The sequence below is a fragment of the Callorhinus ursinus genome, unplaced genomic scaffold (assembly GCF_003265705.2).
Source record: "Callorhinus ursinus isolate GAN/ISIS: 27379988/994484 unplaced genomic scaffold, GSC_fseal_2.0 scaffold8, whole genome shotgun sequence".
Taxonomy (NCBI): domain Eukaryota; kingdom Metazoa; phylum Chordata; class Mammalia; order Carnivora; family Otariidae; genus Callorhinus; species Callorhinus ursinus.
Window position 1 is genome coordinate 29093600 of NW_027397070.1, and position 19601 is coordinate 29113200.

The 19601-nt window shown below is 39.0% G+C and overlaps 1 protein-coding gene across 2 annotated transcripts; it reads left to right on the plus strand.

Annotated features, from left to right (window-relative positions):
* Window positions 1–1348: 1348 nt before the first annotated feature.
* Window positions 1349–16557, plus strand: CDKN3 (cyclin dependent kinase inhibitor 3). 2 transcript variants are annotated; one of them, XM_025870021.2, is made up of 8 exons: window positions 1351–1516; window positions 3845–3927; window positions 5533–5588; window positions 6109–6153; window positions 8697–8919; window positions 12558–12589; window positions 14244–14347; window positions 16326–16557. In XM_025870021.2, exons 1-8 carry the CDS (start codon window positions 1508–1510, stop codon window positions 16410–16412), a joined length of 639 nt encoding a protein of 212 aa, XP_025725806.1. In that variant the 5' UTR covers window positions 1351–1507; the 3' UTR covers window positions 16413–16557. The 2 variants fall into 2 exon arrangements, with proteins under 2 accessions (XP_025725807.1, XP_025725806.1); XM_025870022.2 differs by lacking the exon at window positions 6109–6153 and having other exon boundaries at window positions 1349–1516.
* Window positions 16558–19601: the final 3044 nt, after the last annotated feature.

A 19601-nucleotide genomic window follows, 5' to 3' on the forward strand; every position in this document is an offset into this window, starting at 1 on the left:
AGTTCACTCCCAGCATCCTGAATAGTACCTAGAACACAAGTGGTGCTCAATAAATATTTTCTGAATGAATGTATCAATCAATCAAGTCCAACAGGTCTATGATGGCTAAGTTTATGTACCAGCTTGGCTGGGCTATCGCACCCAGATATTTGGTCAAACATTGTTTTGGATGTTTCTATGAAGGTGCTTTGGGATGAAATTAATATTTAAATTGGTGGACTCTGAGTGAAGCCGACTGCCCTCTATAATGTGGGTGGGCCCCATTCAATCAGTTGAAGGTTTGAATAGAACAGAAGGCAAGAGGGCATTCCACAGCAATCTGCCTTTGGACTTCATCTGCAAAATCTGCTAGTCCTGGTTCTAAAGCAGACTGCCTTTCAACTTCAACTGCAACTCCGTCCTGAGTCTCCAGTCCCTTAGACGCCCCGTCAGACTTTGTGGACTTGCCAAACTTTCACAATTGGGAGAGCCACTCCCTTAAAATAAATGTCTTTGTGTCTATATCCTCTTGGTTCTGTTTCTCTGGAGAACCCTGGTTAATACAGACTCCAAGTCAAACTACGCTATCTTCTTTACTAAAGAATTCCTCCTATTAGTTCTATGCCCACTGGTTTTCACAACCTGAGTCAGGGAGCTGAAATTTCCATATATTCTGCAGACGTGCAGGTAATATTGCTCCCGATGACTTCCTTCTCCATGGTCAGCTAAATGGGGACGGGAGAATGGGGGAGAGGATAATCAAACACAATTTTTCAAGATTATAGCCAATGATGTAAAAACACCAGCACTTAAAATCATCTGGAGACTTACTTTCCTTTCATACAATACCACTGCATTCATAGTTAGTGAACAGGAATGTGAATCTACAACCTAACCTTGTCTAGATACTAGAATGGTAAAGAACCTAAAATACCAAACATACAAGTTATGTTTATATTTTGGATTTTTAGTCGTGTCCATCGTATTTATATGACTAGATATGACCATAGGTATAAAGTCTATGGGGTATGGAGTGTTTTCCTAAGATGCTCCAGGACAGTGCTCCCCCCCATGTCCTTAAAATTTTAAAAATTTAAGAAACAAAATTCCCTACCCTGGTACCACTCGGAATCCTGTCATGAGAAAGTAAGGCTTCCCAGCGTCCCCAAAGTGTTGGGGCTACGCTCAGACGCTTTCTCCGCTCCCACTTCCCGCCCTCTCCCCGCTCCCCACTGGCGGGAGGAGGGCGCCCTCCCAGCCAATCAACGTTCAGTAGGGCCCTCCACACGCGCGTCTTTCAAAGGCCCCTAGAAACCAATGGGCGGTTAAAGGCCGAGCCGGGGCACTCGGGGGCGGAGGAAGAAACAGGGAGAGGGCCTGATTGGTTCCTAGAAGACGCCGCGCCCCACCTCACAGAGGGATGGACCAATGAGCTGAGCGAAGGGGCAGGCTCGGCGCGGGGCGGTGGCTGAGACGCCGGTGCTGCTGGAGAGAGGCGGCGGCAGGTCCCGACGCGGGGCGGCCAGCGATGAAGCCGGTGAGTCGGGCGGAGGCTTGGACGAGCGATGCCACAGGGACGGAAGCGGCCCCGAGGCCAGTTCTTAGGCCTGGGGACAGCCCAGGCGTGGTCGCGGCCTGACTCGCACTGTAACCGTCCTGGGTCGGGGAGGTGGCGCTTCCCTGTACCGGGGAGAGCGATGACTGAGGAGGAACAGGGTCGGTGGCGGACTTGGGGACGACGGACATTGGCTGTGCACCTGTTGTACACAGATTGGGAACTGCCGCCTGCGGAGGCTCCTAAGCCTCACGACAGCCCTGCAAGAGAGGGCTGAATCCGGTTTTACGGAAGAAACTGAGACGTGGAGAGCTAAGATGTCTCAGTGTTATCAGTCTGCCTAATAAGCAGCCCCAGAGGATGCCCGGGGATGCCCCGCGCACCCCTGGTGAGCGGTCCTCACCGCAGATGGGGAAAACTTCACGAAAGACCTCGGCCCACCCCCGTTTGTGGGCGCGTCACCATCCCCCGGGGCCAACTGGCACTGCATCCCTTTCTGGGGTTCAGAATCCCTGGACCTGGGGGAGCAGAAACGTCCAACTCTGTTAGGATTTGTTAACCTGGCTGGGAGAGCCTGAATGAAGGAGGCACAGTCACTCTGAAAATCTTGAGTCGTCAAAACTGCTTTAAAGAGAAAGGAAAAACAGACGCAAGGAGCTGAGGCCCCACCTGACTCAATCATCTACCACCAGGGTTGACAACCTATTGAATATTAAAGGACCTTCATTTGAGTTGATAATAATAGCACAAAGAGATCCAAAGCAACTCACATCCATAGCCTAAATGGCTGTGTAGTGTGATCTTGTAGTAAGGAATAAATCCATTATAGAATACAGCTTCAGAACTGGAAAGAACATTAGCTGGTTACACTTGCCAATCGCCATGTTTCCATGTGGAGGAGCATCAGCTGTCCTTCACTCCTGGCCTCTTTCTCCACTTGTTTCCGGAAGGGACAGAGCGAGAGGTCTGATCCCCCAGTTTGGGAGGAGCTGGACAAAACAGCTGAGCCCTTTCTTCCCTTCTCTCAGAACTGGGTTGTCCATTGCTCCCATCACCGGGTGGATAAGTCCAATTCTGGAGTGAAGAATTGGCAGGCCCACTTGACCACAGCTTTAAAGCCACATCCTCCCTTTGACACTCAGTAATAAAACCAACATATTGATCTCCATTTGCCTCTCCACTGTTTTATCTCTCAGGTGGTTCCAACTTGGAAATAAGAAGAAAGGTGTGTTTTTTATTGGTCCTATAAAACTAATGTGTCTCGGGTAGAAATCATGCCTACAGGATTGAGTTCCAACTCCTTAGATCATTACACAAAGTCCATCTTGATCTCTCTAGTCCAGTGATTCACAAAGTTGAGGGTATGTTATTCTACCTGTCCACCCCCCATCAACCAAACTACTAGGCCCGTATTGGGGTTATTTCTTGAGAAATGGGGTAGTTAAAACTACTTATCTGGCTTCATCGCCTCTGCTCTGATGTCACAGTTCCTGAAAACAAGACCTTTCTCCTTTTGCTTTTATTGCCTTAACTTCTTCCTCATCTGCCAAAAACCTCCGCTCATCCTTCAAAACCCAGCTAATATATCCCCTCTGAAGTTTTCTCCAGCTCTGTAAGCAGTCACTCCCTTCTCTGGGACTGCAACTAAAATGCATAGTTTAGGGGCACCTGGGTGGCTCAACTGGTTAAGCATCTGCCTTGGGCTTAGGTCATAATCCCAGGGACCTTGCCCAGCGGGGAATCTGCTTCTCCTTCTCCCTCTGCCTGCCGTTCCCCCTGCTTGTTCTCTCTCTATCTCTCCATCAAATAAAAAAATAAAATCTTTAAAGATAAAAGTGCATGGTTTATGCTTCCATTTTAGCACTTACAACTTTCTTTTATAATCTATGCACATATCTCTCCAACTATACTGAAGCTATTTATTTTATGGATCTTTGCATCTCCAGAGCTTGGCAAATGAATGTGTTTAAGAAATGTTTGTGAATTAATGAATAGATCTCCTCACTTTATAGTTGTAGAAAACTGAAACCCAGAATAAACCAAAGTTGCTTCTCCGAAATTATACAGTAAGTGGCAGAAACAAAACCAGAATCCTGGTTTGTTCCCAATCCAACTCTCTTTCCACTACAGAGCACTGCAATTGTTAATAGGATGGTAAAATCAGTAATTTATTATTGATATCCCTGATCATTCTGATATTCCAGATTGAATAAATTGCAAATATGTATTCAGTGTGTGTTTAAGCAAGGATCAACTTATATGTACATATTCTTCTTTACAATTATTTAACATAACTGATTTCTTTTGAAGCCTAGTTCATTGCAAACAAATGAGTTTGACTCATCAGATGAAGAGCCTATTGAAGATGAACAGACTCCAATTCAGATTTCATGGTATGTTAACACTTCTGATCAATGATGAGCTAAATTATTTGATGTGTACGTCATCCATGTAGATAATGTAGTCCACATATTGAAAATATTTAGTGATTCTCTTCTGCTGATTGTGTTATTCTAATCTTTAAGGGATCCTCTAACTCCATGATTTATTTACTATCTATGATAGAATAAGGCTTTTCTTTTGGGTGGGGAATGGGCAGAGGAGAAAGTCGTTCTTTATGCATTCGGAAAACCACAGTAGAAACAAGTAAGTAAGGAGCTGAGATAGGATCAGAATATCTCCTACTTAGTACCAAAACCTACTTATTCTTTTATGACAAAAGAATAATATACCAAACATAGGATGAGATATTTGTTTATCACTTAGTCAAATCCTAGAACTACTTGCCACAATAATGCATCTATTAGCAGACCCTGCTTAAGATAAAAGTCATGTTACCATAGATACAAGAGCAAAAACAAATGTTTCTATATAGAATCAACTTCCAAATCTTGGCAGTGACTTATTGTTGCACTAGAATCTCTACAACAATCAGTGCTTTCTCTCACCCCTGTAAATGTAATAATCTCTCTATTTGAGAAAACACCATTTCCAATTATAGGAAGTGAAAAAGAGTATGTTATCCCTAAAGTTCCTTTTGTTCTGCCATCAAATAGCAATTATCTTTCATTTCCCCTTATACCCCCTTTAAAACTCAAAAACTCATCTAATTTTCCAAGTCACATGGTATTTATACAATGCCCTCTGTTTTCCTCTAAACTCATCTTCTGTCTTAAAGACCGGGTTAGCCTTTACCTGCTTTGTCCCTGAGTACTGCAATTGGGAATATGATTCTTTGAAATTATTTTATTTTAACCAAAATCCATTACAACAAAGAATGACCTGCAGTTTTTATCATATGAAATTATATCTGTTTAAGGAAGTCCTATAAAGAAATCTTAAAATAGTAATGTAGACTGAATGCTGGGGATGAAATCATCAGAAGGTCATTTTCTAGCTACTTCCCCAAGATTACTAATACAAAATATCTCCGATAACATACCACAGGGTAACTTAAGTATGCTTTATACTAGCCATAGGCAATCTAGGCATTATTATTTTTAAAGTAAGTTTAAATTAACTCACCACTTTTAAAAATTAAATTGTAACAGGGGTTCCTGGGTTAAGCATCCTACTCTTGATTTCAGCTCAGGTCATGATCTCAGGGTTGTTAAGATCAAGCCCTGTGAGCCCGAGTCCTGTGAGCCTGAGCCCTGTGAGCCCTGCACTGGGCTCCACACTCAACAGGAATCTGCCTGTCCCTCGCCCTCCCCGCTCTTGCCTGTACTTTTTCTTCCTCTCTCTCGAATAAGTAAATCTTAAAAAAAAAAAAAGAATTAAATTGTGACAAAGCAAATGATAAGTCCCTGTTTTAAAATTTCCAGTCTTTCTGGGCCTTTTTGTGAATAACGTTTTGATATTTGCATATGCATTTTTGTTTTGTGACTATGGTAAAACTTTAAAACACTCTTGTTCAGTGCCAAGCACACGTCTTAAATTGAATTTCCATTTATAACTTTTTAAAAACTGAACTAAACTTAAAGTTTTATTCTTTTCAGGCTACCCCTGTCACGAGTGAATTGTTCTCAGTTTCTTGGTTTATGTGCTCTTCCAGGTAGGTGACACTGCAGGTGGCTTCCTATTGGTATTCTCAAGATAATCTGTTTATCGGCTAATACATCACTGAACTGAGCAAGAAGAGAATTTCATAGATCGTCAGCCTAGGGAACTCACTTTTGGAAGCCCTCATGTGGGCTCTAGCGAAAAGAAAAGATCACTCTTCAACCCTTCCAGACCCATTCACAGTTCTGCATTTCTGATTTACCTATCTTAATAAAACTTCAACACTGGGGTACAAGGTGAGGCTGAGGGCAACAGGCAGGTACTTGTTACAGAAAGGACACAGAATAAAGACTCTTTGGATTAGGAGTTCCTTCAGCTGGGCTCTATGAGTCCCTGCAATTATATTCCTAAGAATAAACTAAATTGAAATCCACACTCAAAATGAAATGAAATTGAAACATAAAAATTATCATATAAGTATGACCTTGTAAAGTAGCTTTGTATGTGTTTAAATATATTTGTTATATGTGACCAAAAACTGACTTTTTCACTTGCTTTATTACTGCTTATAGGTTGTAAATTTAAAAATATTAGAAGAAATATCCAAAAAGATACAGGTAGGTATAACATGAAACCACCATATTAATAGTTTTTTCTTAATAACACTGACAATCTCTTTGTCAAAAAGAACAAACGTTAGTCTCTGCTCATATACCAAATAAATGTGTGTTATTTCATAGTTTCAAACTGTAGACTTATTCTAATACACGAAGAGGTATTTGCAAAGGGCACAGAGAACTAACTCCTCATTTACTAAACATAGAATTGCTTTTCACTGATCGTTGTAGTTACACATATTGCATTTGAGTTTAAATTGTATAAGTTGGAGGGAAGAAAGTATGTAAGTAGAAAACTGCCATTTCACTGCCCAGATCTTTGAACATACTGTCCTTTACAGACTTGATTGTGATAGTAGAAATTAAGCCTGAGCTGAGAACCCAGAGGTAATAGTGAAATTGTCCATGTTGGATAGAAAATTTAGAGAGCATCTAAGTGGGAAAGATGCAGTAGGGTCTGATCTTCACAGGCTCAAGGATGTTTATAACACTGTAGCCTCAAGTCTAATAACCCCATAAATATCCTAATAACCCACCCCACTTTGGAATTTACATATTGCATGGTACTAAAAAACTTGGATTTTCAAAATTTATCCTGGTTGGCCTGGAATATCTCAAGGCTAGTAGTCCTACCAATGTCCTTATAATACACCAAAATAAATATAAATAAATACACACACACCCTCACACACACACACACACACACACACACATCTTGAGTCTGACCAGTATAAATTTTTGAAATCTTAAAATTTTTTCCTGGTTGTTTTGGAATATCAATTTATTAATTTGCTTTCTCTAATTTATTCTTTACCTACCAAAAAAGACTTACAGAGGCTAATTAATTGACTCTTGCATTATTTGTAAAGATTCTCTGATTTAGAGGTACATGCCATGGTAGGAAGTTTTCATATGGAGAACATTTAGGTCATAAGCAAACTATAATGAAAATCACTGGTTCAAGAACCAATCTTACACATTTTGTAAAGCCCTATTCATTTAGTATCTTCTATAAAAGGGGTTTCTAGTACTTTACCAAACCTTTTGTTTTCCAGTGAGATCTTAAATGGAATCCAATGTATAAAAGATAACAATCTGATGGGAGAGACCTAGAATCTCCCTGCATCAGCCCCTGTGGTTCCCTCCTCAGAGTCCTTTCTAGCAAAGTTTGAAAACCACTATATAATAGAAAGTATCCATTGTGTGCAAGAGGCAGAGAGAAAATTACCTACTCTTAAAAATGGTTAAGTATGCGGACTTCAGTTTTAATCCTTTTAGAAGTACAAAAAAATAATAGTATTATCTAAAGCAACACTGTCCAACAGAAATATGACGGGAGCCACAAATAGAAGCTACGTGTTTAATTTTACATTTTCTAGCTGCCATACTAAAAAAGTAAAAACAGATGAAATTAACTTGATATATCTTATTTAACCTAACATAGCCTAACTGATATCATTTCAATGGTTTTAAGCATAAAACAAATTATTAATGAGATGCAGGTTTTTGTACTTAATCTTTGAGATCAGATATGTATTTTACACTTACAATACATCTCAATTTGGACTAGCCACATTTCAAGTACAAATCTGGAGGTTCGTGATAAAAGGTGCTTAGTTAAATGTCCCTCGATTTAGGAGGCAGGGAGAGAGAGGAGGCTGAGATCAACCAGAATTAGTTACTCATTTTGAATGTAAGACTCTATAGTGAATATTGCCATAAGGATGTTCCAGTGTATAGAATGGCCAATAGTACTATTGCTTGGTTCATATTCATTATAGTGAAATTAGCTAAGTCACCTAATTCTAACACAGTTAACGTTTTATTTCCTAGAGACCTAGTCCATAAAATTAAATGCATGATGGCAAGACACAGTACAAATATAAAGGAGAACATGAGCACCATGGGCATGCAGGAGATTTTATATAGAGTGCTTAGAGTAAAACAAAACAGCAGAGGGAGGAAAGTAGCAAACATGGATTCTGTGAGAAGAAAATGAGAAAAAAAATGCTATCGTTTCTTCACAAGAGTTTATTTTGAAATATTAGATGTTTTAAAATTTATTTCTGAAGCCTTATTGAAAAAAGATTTTTTTTCAAGAATAGCAATATAGTTGACTCATCTTGAAATTCAGTTAAAAGCATTTTGAATTATTAAGTCATTAATCATAATAATATTATAAATATTATATAATTATAATATGGTAATATAATCATTCTATTATAATGCTATTATCGTATTATAGTGTTTTTATATAATTATTATATTATAGTATAATTTTATTATTTAGGTGATTAATTTTAATCACCTTTTGGTTCAGGTGTTTCTAATTCCTATTTTGTGCTTAGTGACTTCATTTTTACCCTACTTTGAAGAGAGATCAATATTGTTTTAGCTTATCAGTAAGTATTTCAAATGTATAGATTATCATGTGTTATTTACTTAGTTTGGCTTAAGAAATTTAACACCACATCCTCTGTCTTGACTGAATTTAAATTTGTAATATTTTGTACATGTGTATCTGTATCTTGGTTTATTGACAGAAGAACTAAAGAGCTATGGTATACAAGACATATTTGTTTTCTGCACCAGAGGGGAACTGTCAAAATACAGAGTCCCAAACCTTTTGGACCTCTACCATCGGTATGCAATCATCACTCATCATCATCCAATCCCAGACGGAGGGACTCCTGACATAGCCAGCTGCTGCGAAATAATGGAGGAGCTTGCAGTCTGCCTTAAAAATAACCGAAAAACCTTAATACAGTACGTTTTTATTTTCTCCATAAATGACTTGAGAAATGCCCCAGTCAGAATGATTTTTCTAATTATTGCATCCTTATTCACTTATTACCTACCTTCTAGTTTGATGCAAGGATTAAAAGGAGATGAGGCAGGAATAGTACTAGCACAATGTCTGCTACAGGGCAAGCACTCAGATATCTGCCATTATTACTTTTGAAGAGCAAGGACAATAAATGAGTAGATTTGGAAATTTTTTAGAACAGGTTTACAGGCTTGTTATTCTTTCCTTTTGCCTTAGACCTTTACTTATAATTTTGGGACCCTCTTCCTCCCAAAAAAGGTGGGGCATCATCTTTATGATACCCTTACTCATTGGTCAGGCTTTCAGTTGCTTAGTTGCTTCTAACAGCAAAAAAAAGTCAGTTGGAGGGGCGCCTGGGTGGCTCAGTTGGTTAAGCATCTGCCTTCAGCTCATGTCATGATCCCGGAGCCCTGGGATCAAGCCCCAAGTCAGGCTTCCTACTCAGCAGGGCATCTACTTCTCCCTCTCCCTCTGATCTTCCCCTCCACTCATGCTCTCTCTCTCTCAAATGAATAAATAAAAAATCTTTTTTAAAAAGTCAGTTTTTAAAATATTAGCAAAGAAATCATTCATAAGCAATGAACATTCTTAAAAATATGACTGGAAAATTATATTTGATGATATGAATTTGCCACCAGAATGAAAGAGGGACTCCCATTGTTTGTCAATGGCTACGTACAAGCTGCTGGTATGGAAATTTAAAACGAAATAAAATGAGCTAAGGGGGGAAAAAAAAGAGGAGAGAGGAGAAAAGTAGCTTGGAGAAAGGAAGAAGGGAGTGACAGTCAGCAGTAGGCAGTAGCAATACAAAGATGAGAAGTGGTGCTGGGGGTAATGCAGCAGATGCTCTGCTGGAAGGGAGACGCATGGCAGAGGAGAGCCGGCCACAGGGAGCAAACTAGTCCTTCTCTGTGCTTCTCGTACGTTCTGTATCCTAATAAATTGCTTAATCCTTTCTGGAACAAGATGGAGTATCAAATAGCTTGATACCTCCCAAGCCTCAAAGTCATTGATTTGAACTAGAAAGTGTGCAGACAATACCAAATAAGCAGGTAGGCTCAGGGCACCCAGGGAAAGGGCAAGCCCAGCCAGCTTCTCTCCTTAGACCTAGAGCTGGGGGGCCTCGTGCCGACTGTTCCCATTCTGAAGGCAAACCAAGTAGTGCACAGGGCTTTGGGGACATACACACTCTTCGTGGCTGAACTAAACTCTAATGAACAGAGAACTAGAAACAATCCTACATTCTATAGTTTCCAGCCTTTCTCTAGAGAAAAGCATAATCTGTAATTGTAAGCAACTACTAATTGTTTTACTAATTATAAAAGCAAACTTTTAGAATAAGTTGCCTATACTAAGTAATTTTCTAACAAGTCTAAGGTAAAATAGCATTAGATAATTTCATGTGGCTCGTGAAAAATATTTTCCAATTTTGGGACCCATTTTTCAAATCAGTTCTGAGATTTTTTTTTTTAAATACATCTTTGAAAAAACAGCCTCTACTGAAAAGTTTCCAGAGATCAAACTAGCTCAGATTAGTGAAATTTAACGAATTCTACTTGAGCAGGTTCTAGCACACCAAATGCTGTCTGGTGTTTGAACAGAATACAAACAAGATGGAAAGATGGTTGCATATGTTGAATGCTTCTGGCTCCCATAAAATAAAGCATCTGATGACTGGAAATTTTCATCGTCCTAGAGCTTTCAAAGGTGTCCTACAGTGACTAATTTTCTATCCATTCTGCCATCTTTGAGCGCTCCCATTGCTAGATGGCTCTAGAGTTTATCCCTCAGAAACTGGGTCTGGTAAAATTTTTTCCACCATTTTGTTGTTTGCTAGCACTGTCCCGTTGATTCTCCCTGTGCATTTTTGTTCCTTTATAAAATCAGCAGACACTGCTTGCCTACTGTACTATGCTGTTTCCTAGGGCTGTTATAACAAAGTACTACAAAGTGGGTAGTTTGGACAACAGAAACTTGCTCTCCCCCAGTTCTGAATCTAGGAGTCCAAAATCAATGTGTCAACAGGACCATATTCCCTCTGAGAATCTGGTAGAATCCTTCCTTGCCTCTTCCTAGCTTCTGGTGGTGGCCGTCACTCCTTGGCGTTCCTTGGCTCACAGCTCCATCACTCCAATCTCTGCCTCCATCGTCACATGATTCTCTCGGTGTTGCTGTGTCTTCTTGGGGTATTTCCTCTTATAAGGACACCAGTCAGGGCGCCTGGGTGGCTCAGTCAGTTAAGTGTCTGCCTTCAGCTCAAGTCATGATCCCGGGGTTCTGGGATCGAGCCCCTCATTGGGTTCCCTGCTCAACAGGGAGCCTGCTTCTCCCTCTGCCTCTCTCCACTGCTCGTACTCTCTCAATCTCTCTCAAATTAATAAATAAAAAATCTTAAAAACAAAAAAAAGGATACCAGTCATACTGGATTAGAGCCCACCCCTGTAACCTCGTCTTAACTTGATTACATCTGCAAAGATCCTATTTCTAGATAAGGTCACATTCATAGTACCAGGATTAGGACTTCAACACACCTTTATGAGGATACAATTCAACCCCTAACACCCACTGTGTACCAAACACTATAAATACAGAACACGCACTGCGAGGCCCGCTCCCCACCCTCAAGGAGTCCAGGCTAACAGCGCGAGCACGCAAGTGCAGTAAGACCCTGTGGCTCACATCCTCTCCCAACTTCACCTACAGTACCCCATGCTCATTCATGTTCCAGAGAAGTCGTCAGCACCCCATCAGTTTCAATAAACCCTCTAAGAAAGTTAGGAAGTGTGTAATGCATTTTTTTTAAGCATCCTTGAAAGTAATTAGAATGAATGGTTTTGTTGCTTTGAGGTTTAATCATGATTTTTTTCTGGAAAACCCAGTTATGCAGAACTGCTGATTTCTTCACAAGGCTAGACTCTAGCAGCTAACATTCATTTACTTCTTACTCTGTGCCAAGCTCTGTTGCAAGCTCTTTACAAATGTTAGTTACCTCATTCAGTACTAACTATGATGCAGGTACTGTGGCTGTCACTATTTTTTAGGTGAAAGAAAGGGCTGAGGCCCAGAGGTGAAATCGCTTGCTTAGGTTCAAACATGCCATAATGACAGCCTTACCATTCAGCCCCAGACAGTGGGGCTCTAGAACCCAGGCTCTAAACCTCTGTAACACACCGCCTCTGTACTCTTTTTAGATAAATGAAGAGTCATCATATGGACTTGTTCCATAACCAAGGTTTTGTTTAGACAGAGGAAAATAAACCGGCAGTTGGTCAAAATAGTCTGATTTCTATTTAGTAACGTTCCATTTCTCAGATGTGGATCCTGGTGTTTAAAATGTCGATAAAAAGGCCCTGTCTACATTGACTGTTAGAGGTGTTCAGAATGCCTCCCAACAAATAAATAAGCACCCTTTGCTCTTGATTAATTTAAAAATACTTACTAACCTCTGTGTGCCAGGCACTGTGCTAGTAAGGCACTATTAGATTTAGAAAGAGAAGGCAGAGAGAGCAAGTCTTTAGTTCTAATTGGTGGGATGGAAGGAAAATGTACAATATTCAAAACTGTGCTTCCCTTTCAGCTGTTATGGAGGACTTGGGAGATCTTGTCTTGGTAAGAAATGTGTTTTCATTATTCTGTCTTTTTTTTATCCTCAAAGTAGGCAAAAGTATCCTGTTTCTGGGCCATATGCTCACTTTGTATTAAAATGAGACAAAACACAATATAAATCTGCTAAGACCTAAAGAATTATTTAAGGCCCCTAATTTGGTATTCTCTAGAAAGCTAGAGTGTGAATGGGAGGTATTTTCAACACTGTTTTGAAGGATTCTGCAAAACATAATCTACAAGTCTTAGCACCTGCATTCTTGTGTTTTGTTTTGTTTTCTAATGTTTTCCCTATGCAGGTGTTATGATACTGACAGTAAATTCTAAATAATATCCACCATAAGTATGAAAACCAAAGTTAATTACTTCATGCAATTACAGTTCACCTTTGAAGAAATGTGTTAGGAAAAAAGATAGTTAACAAAATGGCATACTAGAGTAATAGTTATTCCTTTTAATGTTGGACGGTATCAAAATTAAAAATGTTTATGCTTCTAAGGACGTTATCAAAATGGAAAGACATCTCAGAATGGGAAAAAATATTTACAAAGCATATATCTGATAAGGGACTGACCTAGGATATACAAAGAACTCTTACAACTCAATAATAAAAAGACAACTCAATTAAAAAATGGGCAAAGGATCTGAATAGATATTTCTCCAAACAAAAACATATAGATGACCATCAAGGATGTGAAAAGATGCCTAACATCATTAGTCATCACAGCAATGCAAATCAAAACCACAATGAGATACCACTCAATATCCATTAGGATGCCTATTATCCAAAAGGTGGGGAAAAAATGTGTTGGGATGTGGAGAAACTGGAACTTTCATACACGGCGGGAGAGAACGTGAAATGGTGCAGCTGCTTTGGACAACAGTCTGGCATTACTTCCTCAGTTAAGCCTAGAGTCACCATGGGCCCCAGCAATTCCACTGCTGGGTATATGCCCAAAACAAATGAAATCATGTCTACATAAAAACTTGTACATGAACATTTATAGCAGCATTATTCACAACAGCCAAAAATGGAACCAACCTAAATGCCCATCAACTGACAGTGAATGTATAAACAAAATGTACATCCATACAATGGAATATTATTCATCCATAAAAAGAATGAAACAGTGACATGCCACCATAGGTATGCATCTTCAACACATTATGCTAAGAAGCCAGTCACAAAAGCCCACATATGATTGCATTTATATAAAATATCTAGATTAGGCAAATCCATAGAAAGTAGATTAGTGGTTGCTTAGGGCAGGGGTGACGGGGGGCAGGGGGATGATGACAAGAGGGGACAGGGTTTCTTTTTGAGGAGATGAAAATGTTCTAAAATGGACCGCGGTGATGGCTGCGCCTATCTGTGAATACACTAAAATCCACTGAATTGTGCACTTTAAATGAATGAATCATATGGTATATTAAATAGTACTCAATAAAGAATGAAGCCAGTTTAGACTTCAATTTGACCACAGTCATTTAAAATCATAATTTAACTGTCAAAAACACATACTGAAAGTCTTTTAATTCATTTTGCACAATGACACTAAACTCCATCTTCTGCACCAGCGGAAGTCTAATTAAATATGCAGTGCTCTACCCTATCATTAATTATTTAATCATATACTATTTTCCTAACGTGTTCCGTTAGTAGCCGCCTGTCTCCTCCTCTACCTGTCTGACACAGTTTCACCACAGCAAGCCATCGACAGCCTGAGAGACCTGCGAGGGTCTGGAGCAATACAGACAATCAAGGTAAGGAGGCTGCCCACTTCCGTGAGCTCGCGGGTTAGGGGCAGTTACAGACACGTGGAATCCGTCATCAAGAGGGCAATGAAAACCCAAAGCATTCTGTTATTCATATATCACCTGCTCAAAATTTATGTTTAAATATAACTCAATGTTATATTTAATGTCTGAAAAAAGTGAGAGCAGGAACACAAGCAGGGGGAGTGAGAGAGGGAGAAGCAGGATGTCTGAAAAAGTTCAGTGTTTCAAACAAAATAATGAAACATCTGAACTTTCCAGTTTACTCTTGCAGGATCTACTACTGTTCAGTTTTTGCCCATCCAGTTCTCAGAATGAATCCTCTCATTTAGAAAAATTTTCCGAATTTTCCAAATGAGAGGATTCCTATAAATTTGGTAGTTTCCTGGCCAGAAAGATCTAGTGATGATCCTATCATATCACCAAAACAGTTAACAAAGACAGATGAATGACTGTAACACAAAAAACCCGCAAAGCAATGCTAATTATCCTTTGCCATGGATAACTAAGGTGAAAACTTCACCATTTACTTTCCCCTTAACACTTAAAAACCTCTGCAGTAGCAGAGGATATTATTATGTATTAATGTTCCTGAAAGATTCTGCAGATTTCACTTTATTTCTAGATTTGTAAAGCCAATTTGCCTTCCTTTCCCAAGTACCCGGTCTCAGCATTAGGACTAAATCAGAGGATCAGGCACAAGAGTCCTGGCCTTCAGCAGCTTCCTGGGCTTGAGTCCATCTTCCCAGGGTCAGGGGTCTACCCAAGGGCCATGACTGTGAATTATTACAGTAACTGACAAATTCACCAAGCAGTCTGATTCTCAGGACTTAAATCAGGTCATTCAAAACAATCCATACAGGATCCACCTCACTGTACAGGTTCTGAAAACAGAGAATTCCTCTTCTTATCTCTTAAAACCAAATGATTCTTCAAATTCAAGATGTTTTCAGGCCTCTCTCTGAAACAAAACCAAATGGTCAAACATATCCGAGTGTGAGTGTTTTACATCTTTAATCCAGGAGAGAATTAAGCCCATGTTATATGGACTGTCAGTTGATCACCTCAGCACTCTGTAGCAGACGGGCTTTCCCATCCCTGTGCTGACAGCCAGTAGTATGCAATTTCAACTTCCCAATGATAAAAAATGAGATTATTGGCAGAATAAGAAAATCCTCTGGGAAACTATTAAAACTCCAAATAAATTATTTAAAGCTTTATTTCACTTATCTGTTAAGATTAGTGATTTTTTTTAAGGTTTTTTTTTTGTTTTGTTTTGTTTTGTTTTTGACAAAGAGAGAGACAGTGAGAGCAGGAACACAAGCAGGGGGAGTGGGAGAGGGAGAAGCAGGCTTCCCGCCAAGCAAGGAACCTGATGCAGGCAGGGCTCAATCCCAGGACCCTGGGATCATGACCTGAGCCGAAGGCAGATGCTTACGACTGAGCCACCCAGGCGCCCTGATTTTTTTTTTTTTTAATATTGACTACTGTGAACATTGTTCCAAATGGATTATGTCATCACAAGAAGCAGAAATCTAGGGCTTCCATAAACTAAGAAATAGATTTTCTTGACTATACCATGGTTAATTGCTATAGAATGTACCCTCTCCTCCCTACCTAACCCCCAGAGGAAAATACATTAGCAAAAAAGAATGCCTTCATGTATTATTTTTAATTTTAATTTGCTCCAGTAAATGCGAGTAAAGGGAGAAAGGATTTTACAGATTTATAAAACATTCAGGTGTATTGCATGCTACCTTCTGATTTTTAAAGCAATAGTTTTTTCACACTATATGCAGCTTTACTGAAAGGTAAAACTTCTCATAATGCAAACACTTCCTTACCCAAAAGGATGTAGAACTGTTCTTAGCTATTATTTTTTGATTCCTGATTCCTACTAGTATTGTGACTACTCTGCTAACTAGTTTTCTACAATATTATTTCAATATCTCTTTACTTTTTTCAGCAATATAATTATCTTCATGAGTTTCGGGACAAACTAGCTGCACATCTATCATCAAGAGATTCATTATCAAGATCTGTATCTAGATAAAAAAGAATTTCAAATAACATATATATGACCATGTCTGAAATTTAAGAGCTATTAACATAATTTGTATTGAAATGAAACTTACTAGTGTTACCAACCTGAATGTAAATGTGTATGTGCAGATATTACTAAAGCTTTTATTGACAAATCTCAGTTGTGTCTCTCATCTCTTACAGAAGATCGAAAAATTGCCATACGATTTTCCTTTTTAGAAATGCACTGACTTCTCTGGAATATTTTACCTGAAGTAATGCTGAAACAAACATATGGAAAAATATTTGCCTATTTTTATTATTTACCACACGTTTACCTCATTTTACTATTTGTAACTACGGGTAGAATATGACATAGTAATAAGTATAAAAATTGGTTTGAGTACCCAAGCTAAAATCAAGTAACTCATCCTCTATTCCTCCCACATTTTCTCCCATGGTTTTTTCTACTTCATAGACATACAGAAGTGTGAGAGATCCTAGGATTCGTCTGGTCACCTCCCACCCAATACTGGATCATCCCCAACAGGTGTTTGGCCAGCATTTGCTGGAACATTTTCAGATAAGAGGAATTCCCTGGGTCAGACAGCTGCTGTTTATAGAGCATTCATTTTTTTTTTTACCCTAGGGACTGCATGGAATGAATTTAATCCCTCTTTCACATTCATGTGAGAAAGCACTTATCCACAGATTAACAGTCTCCAATTCTCTCACTCCTTCACCTCACCCTTTGCTACTGAATATGTCTTTTTGTCTTTAACTGTGATGTTGAGCAGTTGGCACTGTGGACAAGGAGGTTTCACAGGCGTCAGTAGCCTCAGTGCTACATACAGTAAGTAGTCCCTTGGCTGCTGGCAATCACAAATGTGAACCACGGGTCATAGGTACTTCCACACAAGACAAAGTAAATTTCACCGCATCAAAACTTTGTTTCTGAATCACCATGTAATTGCCAAAAGTTCCCTTTTGTTTCACACTCTTCTTGCTGCTGATGAGCTACTTTAATTTCATTGGGGAATACTTTAAAACAATTACTAGTGCTGTTCGGGATCTTCAGACCAGAGACCAAGTACGTTCCATAAGATACAATCAGTATTTTAACACTTGTTTGTTTGTTTTTTAAAGATTTTATTTATTTATTCATGAGAGACAGAGAGAGAGAGAGGCAGAGGGAGAAGCAGGCTCCCAAGGAGCAGGGAGCCCGATGCGGGACTCGATCCCAGGACCCTGGGATCATGACCTGAGCCGAAGGCAGATGCTTAACCATCTGAGCCACCCAGGTGCCCAGTATTTTAACACTTTTATATATATATTACTTCAGGAATTTAAGATTTTATAAGACTACTAAGGAAGATGGGATAACCACAAATCCCACCAGTAGCTGAATATTTAAACTAGGAGTTTCTTATCTAGGATAATAAATGCCAAAAGTTACAGCTAGAAAAAAAAATTTTTTTTTAGTAAGTACGGGCTGCAATAACAGACTGACCTTCCTCATGGTTTCAGTATTACAACCAAATACAATTTAAAAATCACAGTACTCTAGTAAACTTTAGTAAATCACCGAAATTGACATTACCAAATCTTACGTTGCTTTTTCTTAAAACGAATATAGAGCTTATTCATGAACACTTAAGAAAGTAGAGGGAAAATATTGGCATGGATTAACCAAATCCCTTAATAATCAACTGAATTTTCAAAGTCCATGCTTCTCATTTTTACTGCAAATGCTAGTTAAGCCTTCCATGTTTAAAATGGTTAACTACTTTAATACTAAGTATCAAGGGAAAACAATTATTCTGTTAACAGAGAAACATGGAATGGCACTACTCAAAAAAAAAAAAAAACTAATTTCACACTGTTGGGAAAGTATTTTCTCTACAAAACCTATGGGATAGCCCTCCCTCAAAACAATGGGGGAGAGGCAGAGAGACAAGCTAGAGTCCTGGTCACACAAAAGCCAGAGTTAGCTGCTGAAACTGAATTAACACACAGACCCAGTCATTATACAAGGAAACATTTGAGACGGTTTTTATTCAACATACAAAAGCAAAATAAATGAAGCTCTAAGAAGGTAGGACTACTTAAGGGCATCTTCTTTGGACAGTGGTACAGCCCCAATCAGGTTAACTCAGATTTTAACAAACCATGAGCACAGATGGCTAACTACATTCTGTTTCTCTTAGTAGTTTTAGAGTCTACCTAGTCATCAACCTATTATTTAAGAAATTTTTCTTCTCCAGGCTACATGAACATGGTAAGCAAAGAGATTTAACTTATCCATGTGAAGATGTTCTCTACATCTTCATGTCCACAATGTGCATTAATAAAATTAACATAGGATAAAACCTTCACTCCAGTCCCACAGATCAGTCACTTTATATGGTTAATACTGTTTTCCAAAACTAAGTAAAACAAGCAGCAAAGTTGTTTACTCCTTTTAGATACTTAGCTTTAGGACTCTTCATTTTAATCGAAGGGAAATTGTTCTAAGAAAGCTATTCAACATATCCAGAAACAGAGCCACGTTTTTTTCTCTTGGCATCACTCTAAAGATTCATTCAGAATCATCTTCTGAGCTAAAATACTGGTACCAGAAACTCACTAGTTGCTGCTCTGACCACAGATGAGAGTTTGGTTTCAGCAAAAGAGCTTAAATAATTTGAGACTAACAGTAGTAGTTTCCCAAAAGGATGAATATGAGTACTCTTATGAACAGTGCTAGACAGGTATCAATATTATCTTTCCCCTTCGAAAAGAGTTGTTTTAAAATATTTTTGCTGTCATTTGTTTTATCATACAACTGATTGAGAGATGCACATTTGTGAGTGTTGAATGATAATATAAATAAGTAAATTAGATGAATACTTTTAAATACAGACCATTATTTAATTGGGTGGGATACATCATCACACTGCTATGCCGTAGCCACACCTAAAATGAAAGCTCACACCCCTGCAGGGGGTCAGAAGTCATTATTTGCACCATGGCAATAATATTCCATGAACACATAATTGGAAGAGAAATGTAGCAAGGAAAATATTTTTCTAGTTGAGTGTATCTACATTTCTATCTCCTTTCTATGCACACATCTGACATATTTTCAAAATATGCTGATTTGGAGAGCAGAGAAGAGCTATGAGAGCTATTAGCATGAGCGGTCCTCAGGCCTAAATAAACTGAACAGGCTTTAAATGAG